Below are 18,302 nucleotides of genomic sequence, written 5' to 3'. Positions count from 1 at the left end.
CTCCTGACCAGATCATACTTGGTCAAATTTACCAAGTGACCAATGCAGGAAATGTCAGGACTGATCATACCTTGGCCGTTGTGAATCTTAGCTGGGGAGGGTAACTGGCCCTAAAAGAGTTGTGGTTTCCCCAGACCTACCTGTGGACTGACTGTTGGGCAATGACTTAGAAACTTCAGCCTGCAATGAAGTGGATTTCAGGACAAATGCAGAGATGATAGGAATCTCTGCCAGTGCATTTGCTGTCACTAGGGCTCCGGCCAGGCTATTGTGCAGGCAGGTACCCGACATGGCGTGGTGACAGGTGTCACACGGCTTAAACCTACCTTTCTAGAGGTCATCCTCGAAACACAAGGGAAAAATCTAGTGGTAGCTCTTCTCCGGATTAGCGTTAACTGGCGCAGAAAGAAACCAACTGATGTCCACGCGCCTGGGTGGCACCTATATAGGTGATCGCGACATCAGATCCAGCACCAACAACACCACACGGAACCGAACTGAGCCACCCAATGGCCCACAGGGGAACTGCTAACGCAAAGGTTTCTGGGTCCAGTCTGAAGCCTTGGAAATTCAAAGGTAAGGAATCTGCAGCTTGAAGTCTCCATCAGATATTTAATCTAAAGTACAAGTTGCTTTAAAAGCAAATGTCAAGAGTCATAGCTGAACCTGACAAGCTTAGCAATTTGAGGTCAGAGCGACATTATAATACTTTTTGTGTAAAATAATTTTATTAGTTTAGACCTCAATAACCCAGTGCCATGTATTTACCATTCCCTAGCCTCCATGTTGCCATTTCCCAATTGTTAACTGTCACCTACACACACATCATCCTATGTACAAAGTGAATGTGAAATCTGCCTCTTCAACAAAGTGGAAATTCAAAGACTGAGAACCTAATTGGTAACTTCTCCTATACCTCATACAATTTACTCCTTTCATGTAAACTTAGGAAATTAGGATTTTCAAAGACCTGATCAGCTACTTCTCCTTCACCTCATGCAATTTACTCCTCTAGGTGGGGATTGCCCATATGGTAAACTTGCAGTTATTTTCTCATATGACACAGTCCTCCTTCCAAGGCTTTCTTGCACATGCAAACTGTTCTGGCATAAAAGGGAGTGTCACTTTCGCAGAATGACTTTCAAGCATGATTATAGGCAATGTCTAAAAACAGGGGCAGTGTTTTAAATATGTTTGGCATAACAGAGATCTCTTCACATTTTAAACCTTGTCGCAATAGATAGCTGTTAGATGAAACTATCAATGCTATAAAAAAGCATGGCCCACAAATGCAGCCACAATAAACGATTGCCATGTGGCTGTTGTACATGCTTAGAACCAGGCCAAGCCTTTAATAAGAAAAAATTAAAAATGGGTCAGAGAAAATTGATATATAGGTCTTCTTGCAAAAGACTACACCTGCAGCATTAAACATAAACACATTTTCTTTTGTAATTAAAATCCAATAATGCATTTTCAATAAGAGACTAGGAAATAAGAAAAATAAGATGTTTGCAATGAACGCTGATAACTAATCTGTTTCTCAGTTTGTCCACATGAGCAAATTAAATAGTACCTGAGGTGGTCATGAGCACAAGCTTCTGCAAACACTGCTCGGAAAGACAGGAAATCATCTGATGACAGCTTAATAGGATCAATCTTTGCTATTTGGCTGAAGTAGTCCAGAGCCATTGGTGTTAGTGGGTTTAGGTTCAAGGAGGACTCAGGCGGTGAAAGAGGATCAATATGAAGCACCGATACAGACAAAGTGCCCACTATCAGCCTAAAAACAAGTTCTGGTCTAGATTCATCCAAAGAGATTGATCGTGATGGAAGGGCTGGAATATAAAAGAAAGGTATCTCTGTGTCAAATATGGTGGTTCTAAAATGCAAATATTTCGTTCATATAATTAGACATTAAATAAAGACTACAAATACTGGTGAAAACATCTCTTCCATGTTTATATAAACTAGCATTTTATTCTTAATCTTGCACTAACTCTATGTTGTTACTCAAACACAGACAAGCTTAATATGCTAACATTACTAAGTAATTTTTTACTAAAACTGAAAAAAGTCAGACTCAAGAATGAACAAGCTCATCAATATATATGGGATTAAGTACCCCTTCCCTTTACATTATAAGGACATTGCTAGTCACTAAGGAGTTACATTACCATATAGAGGAACGAAGCCAAAACTTTTTGCTGCAAAGAGCTTTTTTAAAGACCTAATCTATCTCATGGGGTCGATATAATAACTGAACACTCTATTAGGATTCAGCCAAAGTAGTTTCTCCTCATTGGTGGGATTGGGAGGAGGGAATAAGATGGGAAAGGGGATGGATTGTAGCAGATGGAAAGGGTTCTCCACCTTGGCCAGGAAAGATGCTTTAGTCCTCAAGACCAGTTTGCCTGGCTATAAGTACATGAAGGCAGGGCAGGGCGAACACACAGTGCCTGCAACCCACTGACATAATGGCCAAAAAAAACCTTTTTAAAGTTAGCAATCTTAACTGACAACTATGCAGGAGTTCATAAAGGACCAGAAAGTCAACACTAGATTCAGATCCTACTAGGGCATCACAAAAAACATAGGGAGAAACATATGCCTGTCCTTTAAAAAATTGGATGGCAATCTGGGATTTGAACACGGAAGGTTGACCGGGAAGACCAACTAATACAGACACTGCGGCAATGTAGCCCACTATGCCCACAGCGCACTTCTCCTGGCCTAATGAAGGAGCAAAGAGAAGGATTTCCAATAAACCAGCCTTCAGCAGGTCCAGTTTATGCTCTGTGACAAGTCAATTCCACCTCCTCTTCAAGTTGGAGGGGCAGGTTCTGCACACCACCCTCCAAGGCCTCCACCTTCATGCCTGGAGACTGAGCGGAGACACATGAGCTCCTGATGCCTGCTGCTGGAGGTGGTTGACCTCATATTATCAGTTCATCACCCCTTCCCCTTGTCTATTATGGAATTCTACTTTGAGAGACCGTCAGAGCAGGGGACAAAGGTTGAGTTGCTCAAGGTCCGAATACCACACCCGTCTTAGCTAGACTGGGGACTATCAGAATGGCTTTGCCCGGTCCTACCACAGCTTCCTCAAGACCTAACAAATCAAGAGTATGAAAGGAAACAGGTAATGAGCGGAAAACTTCACCTCAACTGAAACATGTCCCTCAATGACCCTCTGACAAGGGATACTGAAGGGCACAGAATTGTGGGCAGTGTGTGCTGTCAAGAGTAGCGAAGAGGTTCACCTGGAAAAAGCTCCAAACACTTAAAGATGGTCTGCGCCACCCCTGGGTGAAGACGCTAATGGTGATGGGCAAGAAGACACCGACTCAGGCTGTCTGCTCCAGTGTTCAGGGAGTTTGCCTGATGGTTGGCGACCAGTCCGATTCCATGCATATGCGTCCAGTCCCAAAACTTCCCGGCAGAGAAGATGAGACCCCACTATTTTCTGCTTGTTGACATACCATATAATTTTTGTAATGTCTGTCAAAATTTGGACAGACCAACCACAAAGGGAGGAAAGTAAGGCCTTTAGAGTCTGGCAAATAGCCCGCACTTTCAGCAGGCTGATGTAAAGAACCTGCACCTCTGGAGACCAAAGGCCTATGCCCTCCAGTTGATCCAAGTAAGCACTCACCCCAGGGTAGCTGCATCCGTCACAACTGTGGCCACTGGTGGAGGGGGGCAAAAGGACATCCCTCGTGCAATGTGCTGATACATTTCCCCCATGCTGGAACAACTGCCAGCAAACGCATCACTGCTGAGGCCTCATTTGTCAGTGTATATACATGAACAGCAGAATGAAGGAAGCTAGAAGACCTAGCAGACAAAGAAACAATAAAACTGGAACTCAAGCACCCTCCCAAAACTTCGTAATCAATCCAAAATGTTCCAGATCATTTGAGGAACTCCTCTCAAGAGCCTTCACTCTGAAGGCTCTCAATTAACAGAAGGTGGTAAGAGGGCTGAAGGTGCCACTTGGGCATATGGATGGAAAAAACACAAGTCTAACAGCAAGGATGGGAGCCCGCATTGAGTAGCAATCGTCTCAGAAGTTCGCAGATGTGCCACAACCACTTCAATACCTTAGTGCCGATGTTAGACCAAACAGGAAGACCGCAAACTGGTAGTGGATGCAACTTACCATGAACCGCAGTTACATCTTGTGTGACAGACAGCAGGTGTGGTATGTGGAAATATACGTCCCACAAGTAGAGCAACACTATCCAGTCTTTTGCTTCCAGTGGCAGAAGAATCTGATCTACTGATAGAATCTTGATTGTTTAATTGTGACGGTCACAGTTCAACAGCCTGAAATTCAGGATCAATACCTGACTGCTGTTCTTCCTGGAACCATGGAAGTAAAGGTATTAGCACCCCTGCCCAATTTGCTGTTCTAAGACCATCTCCAATGCTACTTTCTGCAACACTGCACCCACCCTCTGTTGCACAATCTCCGGGTGATTCTTCAACTGAAGTAACTGTGGAGGAGGCATTGGGGATGGTGCCTGTTTAAAGAGAAGGGCATATCCCTTTTTAAGATCTGTAAGACTCACAGATTTAACGTTATGGCCCTCCAAGCCTGCAGAAAGAAAGGCACCCCTCCAAACAGCCGCACATGCTCCTGTGAGCGAAAGCTAAAGGAACTTTCTAGGTGGTAAAGTGCATGATGAGGAGGAAGGCTGCTTGGCTTATCAGTCCTATCCTTGCTACTGCCCCAGTACTATTAAAGTAGTTGGTTCAGCTGCTTGGTGGTTGGGAGGACTGATGCTGGGGATAGGCAAACTCTTTGAAAAAAACACAAAATGTTTGAGATTGTCTGTAGTCTCAGGCTGGGTAAAGACGTCCCAAAGAACAGGCAGAAGTCCCTACTGTCTTAAACCTCTCCAAGGCCAAGTTAACTTTGTCTCAGAACTGACAAACCACATCAAAAGGCATATCTATTAGACTAATCTGTACATTGCCACAGAATCAGATAGATCTTAGCCACATGTGCCTCCTCAGGGCTATGAAGGAGCCCATGGCCCAAGCCACAAAATCCTGTGTCCAGGCCTGTGCCTTCAGGAATATTTTCTGCCCCTCACCACTTTGGTAAAATGGCCCTTTAGGTGGTCCAGTAAACCCATAATTAACACAATTGCTATGTCCCAGAAGAAGTTGGTATATCTGGCAAGCAAGCATGTGGCATTCACAGACCTGAGGGTCAAGCTGCTGGCAGAACTCTTTCTTTCCCAACACCTTCAGTTTCTTGGATTCTCTGAGCAGGGGACCCATCGAAAATGCACCTGGATTTTGCTTAGTGCAAGGCAAGGCTTGCACCAACAGGCCTTCTGGTGAGAGGTGGGCGGAGAATATAGCAGGATCCCTAGAGGCTAGTCTATATATTGCCTGGCGATCATTTGGCTAACAGCCGGGGAAGAAGAGAGTTTGTGCTTCCTCTTCTATTTAGAGGACTTGGATAACAGTGAGGAACAAGATCTAGAGGCTGGCCTTCAATGGAGCCAAACCCGATGCTCGTTGCGCATAGGCCATAAAATGTTTGGCCTCCCACTCCTTAATGGCTTTGGCTTGCATGAGGCCGCATTTACCACACAAGTTTGAGTTGTGTTTCAATCTGAAGCACCCCATCCACGGACTGAAGAAATATGATCAGATGACCCCCCCCATCCTGATGAAACACCACCAGTTTGTTCTTGCTGAATGCTCTATGTTTAAAACATTTACAAAGCCACACAGCACCCTCTACTATCTGGCTGGCAAGCACATAAGTGTAAAAAAATAAAAAATAAAAAACCAAAGCAACAAGCTTACCCATCTATGCATTCAGAATCTGGAACAAGGTGAAGGCACACTTATCTAAAGAACATTACATCATAATTCAGCAATATCCCACTTTGACTTCCAGAACTGAGATACCGCTTCAATCCCTTGTTGATTATATGTTTGCATTTGACCCTGTACATGTTCCACTGCCTTTTTGCTAGATTCACACTGTTCGCTCATGTACAGTTTGTCACGATGTACTCACCTTTCTTTGCGCATCCTCCTCCACCAGCTACCGCCTTATGCAATCCTCACAGGTATAGCCAGGTCAACAGCCAGAGCAGCCGAGTTTAGCTACCTTTTCAATAGATCTTGCAATCCTTCATCCTGCTTGTCAAGCCAAGCAATGCTAGAGAAACTAGTGGGATGTTGACTGCAGGAGCAGACACCGTTGGATTATGAGAAGACACTCATCCTGTAGGACCCTATATGTGGCCAGCCTTTTGAAACGGCAAAAGAAAAAGTCTTGGGAATACAAAGGGATTTGGACTCCTGCTATCTTTTCTCCTAAGGTACATGGTATGGGGGATCAGGGCTCAAGAAACCTCCTCGCCCAGGGCAAGCTAGATTTTGGGTCTACTCGCCCGTTCTAGCAAGCTGCCAAAGAACAGGTGTTCTGTTCCTTCAAAGTGGAGGAGCAATGAAGAGGTCTTTAAATCTTGTTACATTTGCTTTGTTTTCAAAGACAGTGGTCAGAAGCCAGTTTATGTCTACTTACAATGGCTTTTCTTTCTCTGACTGCATAGTTCGGTATTTTGTAAAGTGACCTGTCTGACGTACTGTACAAAGAGTGTGAAATGAAAGGTTTTAGGGTGTCATGTTTTCTCTAATGCCCAACATTTAAATAGCTAATAAGTGAACTGTACAAACATTTCAAAATATATTTCAGTAGTAACTTTTTTGTATTTCTGTGTGAAGACTTTTTTTTTTTTTTAAACAATCTTATTTTCAACAACATAGCATCAACATAGACATAGATCATAAATCTTAGCAATGAGTACAAGTCCCCCACCAGAACTTTACAACCACATACATTTGAACACAAATCTGAGCTCTACAATGCCTCTGGCCTGTGGTCGGCTTTCCTAGGGGTACAGTCTTGCAGCTGAACACGTTAACCAACACAGTGAATAATATAGGTCCAGAAGGCATGCATTCATGGGGTGTGAAGGGGAGAGGACACAATCTCAGATGCTAACTGTTCCAACAATGTTTGTCGTTTGCGCCGCAGCTCTATCGTAGGTGAGATACAAATGTCCCCTCTGTATCTGTTCCACTTCCCCCATTTGCCATTTGTGGTCCCATTTCTTAGGGCATCCCCGTCCTTTAAAGACTGGTTTTTTGGCGATTATTGCAGAGTCCATATCCTTAGCCCAGTCGCCCTCCACCCCCCATCTTTGTGCTATGTTGCGTTGCGCAATAACAAAGCCCATCGAACCCAAGCCTGTTCAGCCTGGGAGAGGTCAGTCGCCTTCCAGATATTGAGAAGGCAAAGCAGGGGAGAACGCTGCAGTGGTTTGTCACAGGTTCTCTGAAGTTGACGGGTGACTGCTTCCCAGTATTGCTGTATGTGTGGGCATTCCCATAAGATGTGTACAAAGGTACCTACTTGGTTACAGTGTCGGAGGCAGAGCGAGTCAGTGCGCCTACCCAGTCTGAACAATAGTTTAGCATCGAAATAGACTCTGTGAAGAATTTTCATCTGGATAAGCCGTAACCACATGGGAATGGCTACTTCCCGGGGGAAAGCCAGTGCGTCATGCCAATCCTCTTCCTCTATAGTACCCAAATCTGTGTCCCAGCACCCTTTCAGTTTCTGCAACGGATCTGCACAATTGTTTACAAGCTTTTTATACGTGAGTGATATGGCCTTGTGGTCCATGGGATCCAATAGCAGCGTGTCCTCCAGGGGGGAAGATTCAGGGAGAGGGAGCCCCTTCGACGCGGCCGCCGAAATAGCATGGCTAATCTGTAGGTACCTGAATGCCTCCGAAGGTGCTAATTGGTATTTTGTCTGGAGGTCACTAAATGAGGCCATCCTCCCCCTCACCCACAAGTCTCCCACTGTAGAAATTCCAATTGTGTCCCATTTGTCAAAACAAGGGCATATCAGGCTCCCATAACGGCATTGCCTTAGTCAGGCGGTTATGCCAGCCCAACTTCCTTGTGACTTTATGCCAGGTCTCAACCGTACGGGCAGTGGGGCCGGTTAACTTCAATTTGCGTGGATGGGTGTATATTGCCCTGTTGTAACCGCCCGGACCCATAAGCCAGTGGTCTGTTCGGAAATTGGAGTCATCATGGGGGCCGAACACCCAACTGTTGATCGCAATCAGTTGGGAAGCCTGATAATAAAAACGTAAATCTGGTAGCCCTATGCCCCCATCGTACCAACCCATCGTGAGCTTAGAAAATGCGATGCGCCGGGCTCGGACTTCCCACAGTAAGCCCCGTACAGCGCCGTCGATTTGGGCAAAGTAGGAATTAGGGATAGAAGTGGGGGTGTTTTGCAACGTGTGGAGAAAGCATGGAAGCGCAAGCATCTTAAACAGGGACGCATGTCCCAGGAGGGTGAGGGGGAGAGATCGCCAATGAATGACATCAGATTTAAAGCGCTAAAGAGGCCCAAGCAGGTTTTTGTCATAAAAGAGAGCAACATCTGGGGTGACGAAAATGCCCAGAAAGAGAAAACTGCAAAGTGCGACCGGTATCTCGTAGCCCCTTGGACTGGCGGGTGGATCACCCGACAGCGCATACATCTGGGATTTGGACCAATTTATCATATATCCCGAGTGGGAACCAAAAATATGAAAGATGTGCAGCACTCCTCGTATGGATTGCGCTGGAGAGGCTAAATATAAGAGAATATCATCAGCGTATAATGAAATGCAGTCTTCATGATCCGCAGTCCATTTGAGCCCCGGAATCTCCGGAGCTCCCCTAACCCAAACGGCCAATGTCTCCAATACGAGTGCAAAGAGCAATGGAGACAAGGGGCACCCCTGCCGCGTACCCCGACGCAGAGTGAAAGTGGCCGAGCGATGGTTATTGACGACTACGTGCGTGGTGGGTTGAGTATACAAGAACCTAATCCAGCGTATCAGTTTGGGCCCAAAACCCATGCGAGCCAGCACAGTGAAAAGAAAGTCCCATTCGATGGTGTCAAACGCCATGCTGGCATCTAAAGAGAGTAGGACCATGTCTTCTCTGATCATGTTTTTCCTGCCCAAAGCCCCATTCACTCTCCGTAGATTACGTGCCGTGTTCCTGCCTGGCATGAATCCGGATTGATCCGGGTGAACCAAGTCAATGATATAGGGAAGGAGTCGACTGGCCAAGAGTTTGGCCAGGATTTTGGCCTCGACTGTCAAGAGGGAAATAGGGCGATACGATTTGCAGTCCTCGACCAGTTTATTGGGTTTATGGATGACCACGAAGGCAGCGTTACGGACCTCAGCCAGGAGAAGTTCCGACTCCAAGCACTCTAAATAGAGGTTCAGCAAGTGAGGAGCCTACAGCGCGGCCATGGGCTTAAAAAGCTCACTGGGAAGACCATTCAGACCCATTGCCTTTCCAGAACGGACGTCTTGGATAGCCTTTTGAATCTAAGTTTCAGTGATGTCTACCTCCAGCGCCTCCCTGTCCTGTGGGGAGAGGCCAGTTACCTCAATAGTGGCTAATAGGTCAGCCAACATTGGGGCTTGAGAAGTTGGCGAGCTGTTATAGACCTCCGCAAAATAAGATGCGAAGGTTTCAGCAATAAGTTGAGGATCCGTGAGAAGTGTACCATCCGGAGCCGCGAGTACGTGGGCCCATCGTGAAGCCTGCTCTTTGCATTCCAGCCACGCCAGGAGTTTGCCAGTGCGTTCTCCTTGCTCATAAACCCTGTGTTGGGAGGATAGGCAGTGCAGCGTGGCTTCCTCCAGTAGCAACTGTTTATAGTCCTGCCTCTTGAGTTTTAGCTTATGCTGAGTTGAGTGGTCAGAGTCTCGCACAATCGACTCTTCCAGATCTGATATCTCTACTTCAATCTCGACCACCCTCTTGGGTCTCTCAGTCCTATGTCTCACCACCAAGGAGAGGGCCATACCCTTTATCACAGCTCCAAACGCACCCCAGAGTGTCAATGCCGAGTCCATGGTGCCCACATTTCCAGCAAAGTAATATTCTGTGTCTTTACGTAGAGCATCCCTAATGTGAGGGATACTCAACGCCCATGGCTGTACGGTAAGGGTACCAGGGCGTCTCGCCCGACGTATTGTAAACGACGTCAGGACTGGAGAATGGTCTGAGATCCCGCGAGCCAGGCATGAGGCACTTGTGAAGGCGTGAATATCTTGGGCATGCGTGAATATGTGGTCTATACGGGATTGGCTACCGTGCACCTCTGACTGAAACGAGAAGCGTGTGTGTAGTGGGTTAAGCCATCTCCAAACGTTAACTACCCCCAGGGCATTAGCGAACTCAAATAATTGCGAGCCCCTCAGTGGGTCCCCCGGGCCAGGAGACGGTCCCGAGTGCCATCCATTGTTAGGTTAAAATCCCCACCCATCACCAAAGTTCCCACGGGTAGTTCCGACAGTAGGGCACCTATATTACGCAGGGGTCAATCTCTGTAACCCTGGGGGGGGCGTAGACGGAGACAAAGTTAAGAACGCGCCCCTCCCAAGAGGCCGTGACTGCCGAATACCTACCCTGCCCATCAGTCCAGGAGTCATGCACTATATATGGGCAATTCTTACGGAGGAGAATCCTTACTCCCCTGGAGCCCGAGGTGAAACCCGAGTGAACTATAAGTCGATAGCCTTTCCTGTTCAAGACTCCACACATATTCCCAATCAAATGTGTCTCCTGCACGATAACTATGTCAAGTTTCTGTCGTTTAACATAGTGTAATACAATGCCCCTTTTAACTTTGTCCCCAAGGCCATTAACATTCCACGTCGCTATCTTAAGTGCGAAGTCAGTCGCCATCATGCCAGTCAAAAGGGAGGAAAGACAAATCTACCGGCAGGGGAGCTACCGGGGCCTCCACTCAACTCAGGATACTGTATTGTAGACCGCCAGAGGCCAGTGATGTGGAACTTATTAGCGCTAAGCACATTGCACTCCTGCCAGATGAAGGAGAACCAAGCATTGCTTTCTACCGATACCAAACTTAAAAGAACACTAAACAAAAATAAACAAATCACATTCTCAAAACTCGAAACACCCCCCTCTCCCGAGTCCCCAACCCAACTCCCTTTCCCCTCCCTGCATAACGGGTCTGGAACCACCCGCCACCCCAACTTGCAGAGCGCCTGTCGTCCACCCTTAACATTTGAGGAAAGTGATACAACCCCATTCCCTAAAGCATCAATGAGAAAAAACTATGCCCACCCCGGCCCACCAACCTTCAAACACAAATGTAGAGCCCAAGTGAGAAACCGGCTGCTAGAACCTGATGAAAGTGCCATCACTCCCGCAGCCAGGAAGCTTGCAGTCTTTCAAGCCCCACTCTACCCCCTCCCGGACACTACAAACAGCGGAACAACCAAAATAAGGAGAAGTTCAGTCAAGGGCCGTCTATCGCCACGTATGAGTAGCTGGTGGATGCGTCCACCTCACTGGGTGGTTTGTATACTTGCAGTTCTGAGTCATTCAACCCTCCGGTCCACGAACAGTTGAATCATCCAAAGACGGCGACTCCTGTCGGCGTCCATGGCCACTGGGGGCTCCAGCATCCCCTGTGTGTCTATGAGACCGCTTGCCAACAGTTCTCCAGCCCTCAAGCCAGTCCCATGCCTCCTCTGGCCTGGTGAAGAACCAAAGTTTTCCATTCAACTCAATTCGTAGCTTGGCTGGAAACATCATTGCGTATTTAATTTCTTGATCTCTGAGAGCGCGCTTCACTTCCAGGAAGCTGCACCGCTGTTTCTGGACCAGCGGAGTGAAGTCGGGAAAGAAGGTGACCTTGCTGTTATAGATGACTATCAGTGGGGCCGCCCTCCCAGTCTGAAGGATAATATCCCTATCTCGGTAATTGAACACCCTTGCCAGAAGAGGTCGTGGTGGCGCCCCAGGTCGAGGCCTGCCCCCGGGCACACGGTGGGCATGTTCAATTGAAAAACATTTAGATAGTTCTCGCTGCTGGAGCTGCTGGAGAATCAATTCTTCCACATAGAGATCAACCGCCGGCCCTTCGCCCGCTCTGGGACGCCCAGAATGCGGACGTTGTTGCGTCTCATGCGGCCTTCGTAGTCATCAAGTTGTAACGTTAGCGTCTCCTGCGCAGTCTGGAACTCCGAGACTTGCCGCTTGAGCAGTTCTGAATCAGTTTTGAGTTCTTTAGTGGTGGACTCGACAGACCCAATTTGTTCCGACATTTTCTGCATGTCTGCTCTTATCAAGGAAACCTATCTAGCTACGGTGGCAATACTAGCTTCAAGGGAGGTGCGCACTGCCGTTATCGCCGATAGAATGTCTTGTAGTGTGGGTTCCGTTTGCTCCCCCGGGGGCATTGACTGAGATTGATCCCCCTCCTGATTCCTCTGCCATGCAAATTTGTCGAGCTTGGCTTGGACCGCGTTGCGGCCGCTCGTCATCTTGTGGGATGTAGGCCCCACTCCGTGACAGAGAAGAAATGGTGAGGGGGACCAGCCCTGCTGACTACTCGCCGCCGCCTGCCGCGGGTATCAACCCACACCGGCCTGTCGGCTTTCGTCTGCCAGGCGTCCCCCCCCCCCAACCACTTGTAACCGGGCACAGGTAGCACAGCAAAAACCAAGGGGGGCAGCACAAGCATGTGGGAGAGGCTCCACTGTAGAGTAGGCAATTAGTAGAGGCTCCGATCCTCACTGTGGAGGTCAAGTGGTGTAGGGGCTGAACAGCGTCACTTTCCCTCAACGGGTCTCAGGTAGAGAGCAAGCCGGGTCCACCTCACCGGCACTGCCCGGAAGGTGCGCGATCATGGGGCGTCCGGCCCTTACAGGGGCCCAGGAGCAGAAAACCAGGGTCAGCCCACCACGGCCGGGAGAGTCCCGCAACTCTCCCCGAAGGCGCCCCTCTGCCAAGATGATGAGCGCGCCCCCGCCCGGGCCGCAGGATGCAGGCGGCCGCGCCGAACCGGCGTACCGGGAATCTGCAGACTTCAGTTGATTGTCGGCGAGAAGGAGTGTTGGCCCCGTCCGCATAGCGTTGGAACAGTCTTGAAGGCAAAGCTCGCACCGGCGGACTGTAGATCTTGAGCCAGCCCCTGCTCGCAGCACTTGCGGCCCACTCACCACGCCGCGATCTCGGCGTCGATTTGACGAGCGTGCCCAGGAAAGGGAAGGGCGCACGCCCTGTCTCAGGCGCCTCTCCAGAAGATCGGGTCTGCCTCTCCGCTTCTGCCCCCCCTAACGCAACGAAACTCCACCCAGATGTCGGGTAAGCGTTTGTGAGCAGCCGGGCACAGGATAGGGCGAAGGCGGACGGGGCAAGCTGGAATTAGGAGGATGTTACGGGAAAGACGCAGAGGAGCTCAGCTACCGTGCGGCCATTTCCCCTCGGCAGTTGGCCACGCCCCCTCCAAGAAATCTTTTTTTAATAGGATGTAAACAAATAAGAACACTTTACTTGGTGATGTGCAAATGATAAATTTGTTTGCTGAAACCCAAATTTCTTAGATTATTATTTATATACTATATAATTTTTAACAGTAAAACTGCATATTAGTGAGAACGTTTTTGGGCATTTCAATGGAAAATTGACTGTATGTAAATGACAGTGTGTTACCACATTGTGCTTTAGTAATATAGGGCCATATGAACAAAACAATTTTTGAGGTAGCAATTCGCAGAATCGACTGCAAAAAATGTTTTTTTAAATGTAAAAAAGCCAAATTGCGATTTGGTAACCTATTATCAAATCGCAATGTGGGTTTGCAAATCGATATTTGCAACAGGCGTGTTTAGATCATCCTTTATTAACACTGATTCGCGGTGGTATGAATGTTTTGTGACCAAACTATTTTTTTTTTGTAAATACTTTTTATTGAACATCTTGCACGTTATGACAATAGCTTTACATCTTTGCATCATACGAACTGCATTGTTACATCCTCTATAGTGGCATTCCCATCTTTCTTGGCTTTCTCTCCTTTCTCTCCTTTTTTTCCCCGTGGTTGATAGTCTTACAGACTGTTCATCCCCATCCCTGTATGCGCGACCCATCTACACTGCTGAGTCACTATCCTCTGAGTCCTCAGACGGAGGGGGTTCACAAATATTCTCTCTGTACTCATTCCATCCACCCCAGACCTTCTCCCACTTTTTTGGGCACCTCCGATGAATATACACTGACTTTTCCGCCACCATTGCCATATCCATGTCCTTACACCATTGAGTCAATGTGGGGCTTCTACTGGATCCCCACCGTTGGGCAATGTTGCGCTTAGCGATCGTCATGCCCAGCGTCACCTAATCTTGAGCCATCGCATTCAAATCTGTTGGTTCCCATATATTGAGCAGGCAGCACCTCGGGCTAGGAAGTGTCCCAATACGCGTGACCTGGGACAGCGTACGCATTACCGCTGCCCAGAACCGCACTATCACCGGGCATAGCCAGACGGTGTGGTAAAATGTGCCTATCTCCCCGCACTGCCTGAGACAGAGCGGTGTGTCAGCCCTGTGTATTGTATGTAAAAGCTGTCTAGGGTAATAGGTATTGTATGTAAAAGCTGTCTAGGGTAATATGTACGATGTCGAATTTTTAGTTGGACTAGCCTTAATCTCGATGGGATTGCCGCCTCTCTAGGGGAGGCCAATGCCTCCCTCCAGTCCGCCTCATCAATCTCCCCCAATTCGCGCTCCCATTTCACTTTGAGTGCAACCATAAGGTCCTTTCGGTTATTCACTATTTTCTTATATGTCAGTGAGATCGCTCTCCTGTGAAGGTGGTCCGTCAAGAGTCTATCTTCCAGTGGAGAGGCCTCTTCAGGCCTTGTGCCGCGTGGTATCAGGGACTGTAGCGCATGCCTAACCTGCAGGTATCGGTAAAATTCCGTCTTGGCCATACCATACGTCTCTTGAAGATGAGCAAAGGAGACCACCTCACCCTTCCGTCACATGTCCCCCACTTTGGATATGCCTATCAGATCCCAGCCACGGAATCCCTTCGTCCTCCCCAACTTCCCTAGTCGCTCGGTCTCCCATAATGGCATAGCCAGTGTGACAACCCCGTCCCAGCCTAGTGTGCGTTGCGCCTCGTACCATATTTGCAGTGTGTGCCGTGTGGGCCCCGAACTGTTCCTCTGTACCTTTTTATTATATAGGGCACCCATTAATCTGGATGGTTCTAGCAGGTGTCTGTCTAGCCTAAATGCGGGATCATCCCGTGGGATATGCAGCCACTGATTGACTGCGACCAGCTGAGAGGCCCAATAATAGATCTTCAGGTCCGGGAGGGCTATTCCGCCATCGTACCAGCAGCTGGAGAGTTTCTGTTGAGCTATTCGGGGCGTTTTCCCGTCCCATAGTAGCGAAGTTACCTCTGCCTTTACTGTCGTGAAGTATGCGTCTGGAACCCGGAATGGCGTATTTTGCAAAGCATATAGGAACCGGGGGAGCGCCATCATTTTAAATAGGGCCGCACGACCCAGGAGCGTTAAGGGAAGGGTGCGCCAAAACTTGACGTCTTTTTTGAACCGCTCCAGTGGCCGGTTCAGATTTCTTTCCATGAAAAGCGCACGGTCATGTGTCACAAACACGCCTAGATACTTAAAGCCCTCCGTGACTATTTGTAGTGGGCAGCCTCTCGGAAGCCGTGGCGGAGGGCCGTGGAGTACATATAGCAAAGACTTTCCCCAGTTAATGGTGTACCCCGACATCCTGCCGTACGCGGCACATATATCCAATAGACAGTTGATGGACCATGCAGGGGATGTTAAGTAGAGCAGTATATCATCCGCATATAACGAAATGCGGTCCTCCCAACCAGCGGCCCACCGCAACCCTCGTATGTAGAGGTCCTGCCTAATCCAAGCCGCCAGGGGCTCCAGGACTATCGCAAACAGGAGCGGTGAGAGTGGGCAGCCCTGCCTGGTACCTCTACCCAATGGGAATTCATCCGATAGGTGGCCGTTGACTACAACTTGTGCCACCGGTTGCGTGTACAGCAACCGTATCCATGCGCATAGTTTTGGTCCGAACCCCATATGTTTAAGGACTGCAAATAGGAAGGGCCACTCCACCAGGTCGAAGGCCATCTGTGCATCTAACGATAGTATGACTGCGTCTTCTTCTATCGTTGCCTTACGCTCTATCACTCCGTGTACCCTTCTAAGATTCAGTGCTGTGTTGCGGTTGGGCATAAATCCAGATTGGTCTGGATGGATTATTGCCTCGAGATAAGGCTGTATCCTTGATGCCAATGTCTTGGCAAGTATCTTAGCCTCCGCATTGAGGAGGGAAATTGGTCTGTATGATCCGCTTTTGTGCGGCGGTTTCCCTGCCTTATGTATCGCCACTATAGTGGCAAGTCGTTGCTCTTTGGGCAGTATTCCTCTATCCAAGCTTTCCGCGTACATGGCGAGGAGGTGGGATGTTATCTGTGTACTTGCTAGCTTATAGAATTCCACTGGTATTCCATTGGGCCCTAACGCCTTTCCTGCATGAAGTGCTCTAATGGCTTGCGCCAGTTCCCCTGTTGTTATATCTGCCTCGAGTGCAGCTACGGCAGCGCCATCCAGCGATGGCATGCGTATATCTCGTAGGAATGCTAAGGTTCTGCCTCTATTTCTGTGGCCGTCGGTGTATATATAGCCTCATAATGCTGCGCTAGTGCCTCTGCTATTAGGCTCGGTGCCGTCACCAAGGCCCCATCCCTAGCTTCGATCTGGGTTACCCAGTTGCTTGCCCTTTCCCGCTTCCCAAGCCAGGCCAGGAGTCGCCCCACCTTATCCCCCTGCTCATAGATTGTGTGTTGTGTCCTCGTCAGTTTAGTTATAGCCTCTTCCCGCGTGTACGCCCTGTATTCCGTCTGCGCCAGTTGTAAGTCATGCAGCGTGTCTTCTGTAGTGTCCGCCGCCAGGGCCGCCTCCGCCCGTAGCAGTTCTCCCTCTAAGTCATCTGTGTGCTTTCGGTGGTCCCACTGCTGCCCTACTATCAGCGACATGGCCTGTCCGCGAACCACCGTCTTAAACGCCTCCCACAACGTTATGGGGGAGGTGACCGAATCTGAATTTTCCTCAAAGTATCTTTTTGTCGTCTTAAGGAGGCCCTTTCTTATCACACGATTCTGGAGGTGACCTGGCCTGATGGGGAATAGTCTTCGGGGCTGCAGAGTGTCTGCAGCATATGTGACGAGAATCGGTGAGTGGTCGGATATGCCTCTGGGTAAATGTCTAATGTCTGTCATGCTCGTCATCCCTGTTGCCAATGTGAAAATATAGTCTATTCTAGGGAGACTGCGGTGAGCCCCCGAGTGGAAGGTGTATTGCCTCTCGTCTGGGTGTCGCACCCTGCAGGCATCCAGCAGCCCCAGCGCCTGAGCAAATTCCTGAAGTCTATAAGTCGGGCCGCACGGGTCCCGGGAGGGGTGCCGGTCCAGGGTGGTATCCATGGCGGCGTTAAAATCCCCACCAATTATCAGCTCCCCGTCCGGAAGTGCCAGTAGTAGGTTCCACAGATCCGTGAGTGCCGGCAGGTGCAGCGCCGGAGGGATGTATACTGATATGATATTGTATGTTCTGCCCTCCCACTGGCCTGTGACGGCCGCAAACCTCCCCTGGTCATCCTTGTGCGTCGCCGGTACCATCAAAGGGAAGCCTTTATTTAGGAGGATCCCGACCCCACGGGACTCTGAGGTAAATTCGGAGTGTGCTACCATTTTATACCCCAGGCGATCTAATGCCTTGACTGCCGTGCCCTGCAGATGCGACTCCTGAAGGAGTGCCACCGCCGGTCTTCGTCGCCTGAGGAATTGCATCACCAGTCCCCTTTTAATTTTGTCTCCCAATCCGTTAACGTTCCAGGACATGACAGTCAAGGGGGGCCCACTTATTTGATCAGCTTGTACCCCTGGGACGCTTCTACCATCCTCCTGGTTTCTATCCGTTCTCTCGGTGGTGAACTTGGACTGTTTCCTTTGCTATCCCTGTTGTGCCTACCACTATGCAGCTCGTAATTGCCTGTGTCACTACTGTGTCAAGAATTATCACTCCCGTGCAGAAACCCTCCCCCCCCCAAACTCCCCCTGACACTGACCCCAGCCCCTGTCCCCCCTCCCTGCCTCCCTGCCTGGCGGATGTGAAACTACCCAGCTCCCCAACTTAGCAGAGTGCTTTAACTCCCTACCCATGAACCTATTTGCAGGGGGGAAAAAAAAAACCCTCGCCTACCGAGTCCCCCTTTCAAAAGAGTTTTACGTGGCAATGGCGCACTCTCTGTGTCCAGTGGCCCTCGCCTCTCGGGTCTCTGACAGTATACCTCACCAGCAGAAGG

At 48.9% G+C, this 18,302-nt stretch overlaps 1 protein-coding gene across 1 annotated transcript in view; it reads right to left on the bottom strand.

Moving 5' to 3' along the window:
• The window catches only part of ATG2B (autophagy related 2B), a 1,039,004-nt gene that overhangs the window by 822,667 nt on the left and 198,035 nt on the right, over positions 1 to 18,302 (bottom strand). Inside the window, exon 11 of the mRNA XM_085626438.1 lies at positions 1,577 to 1,838. Within this exon, the coding sequence (XP_085482564.1) occupies positions 1,577 to 1,838 (262 nt within the window). The remainder of the gene's footprint in view (positions 1 to 1,576; positions 1,839 to 18,302) is intronic.

The sequence above is a fragment of the Triturus cristatus genome, chromosome 9, assembly GCF_964204655.1.
Source record: "Triturus cristatus chromosome 9, aTriCri1.1, whole genome shotgun sequence".
NCBI classification, from domain to species: Eukaryota; Metazoa; Chordata; class Amphibia; order Caudata; family Salamandridae; genus Triturus; species Triturus cristatus.
Note: the sequence above shows the minus strand (reverse complement) of the source record. Positions and strands in the feature narration are given on the sequence as shown.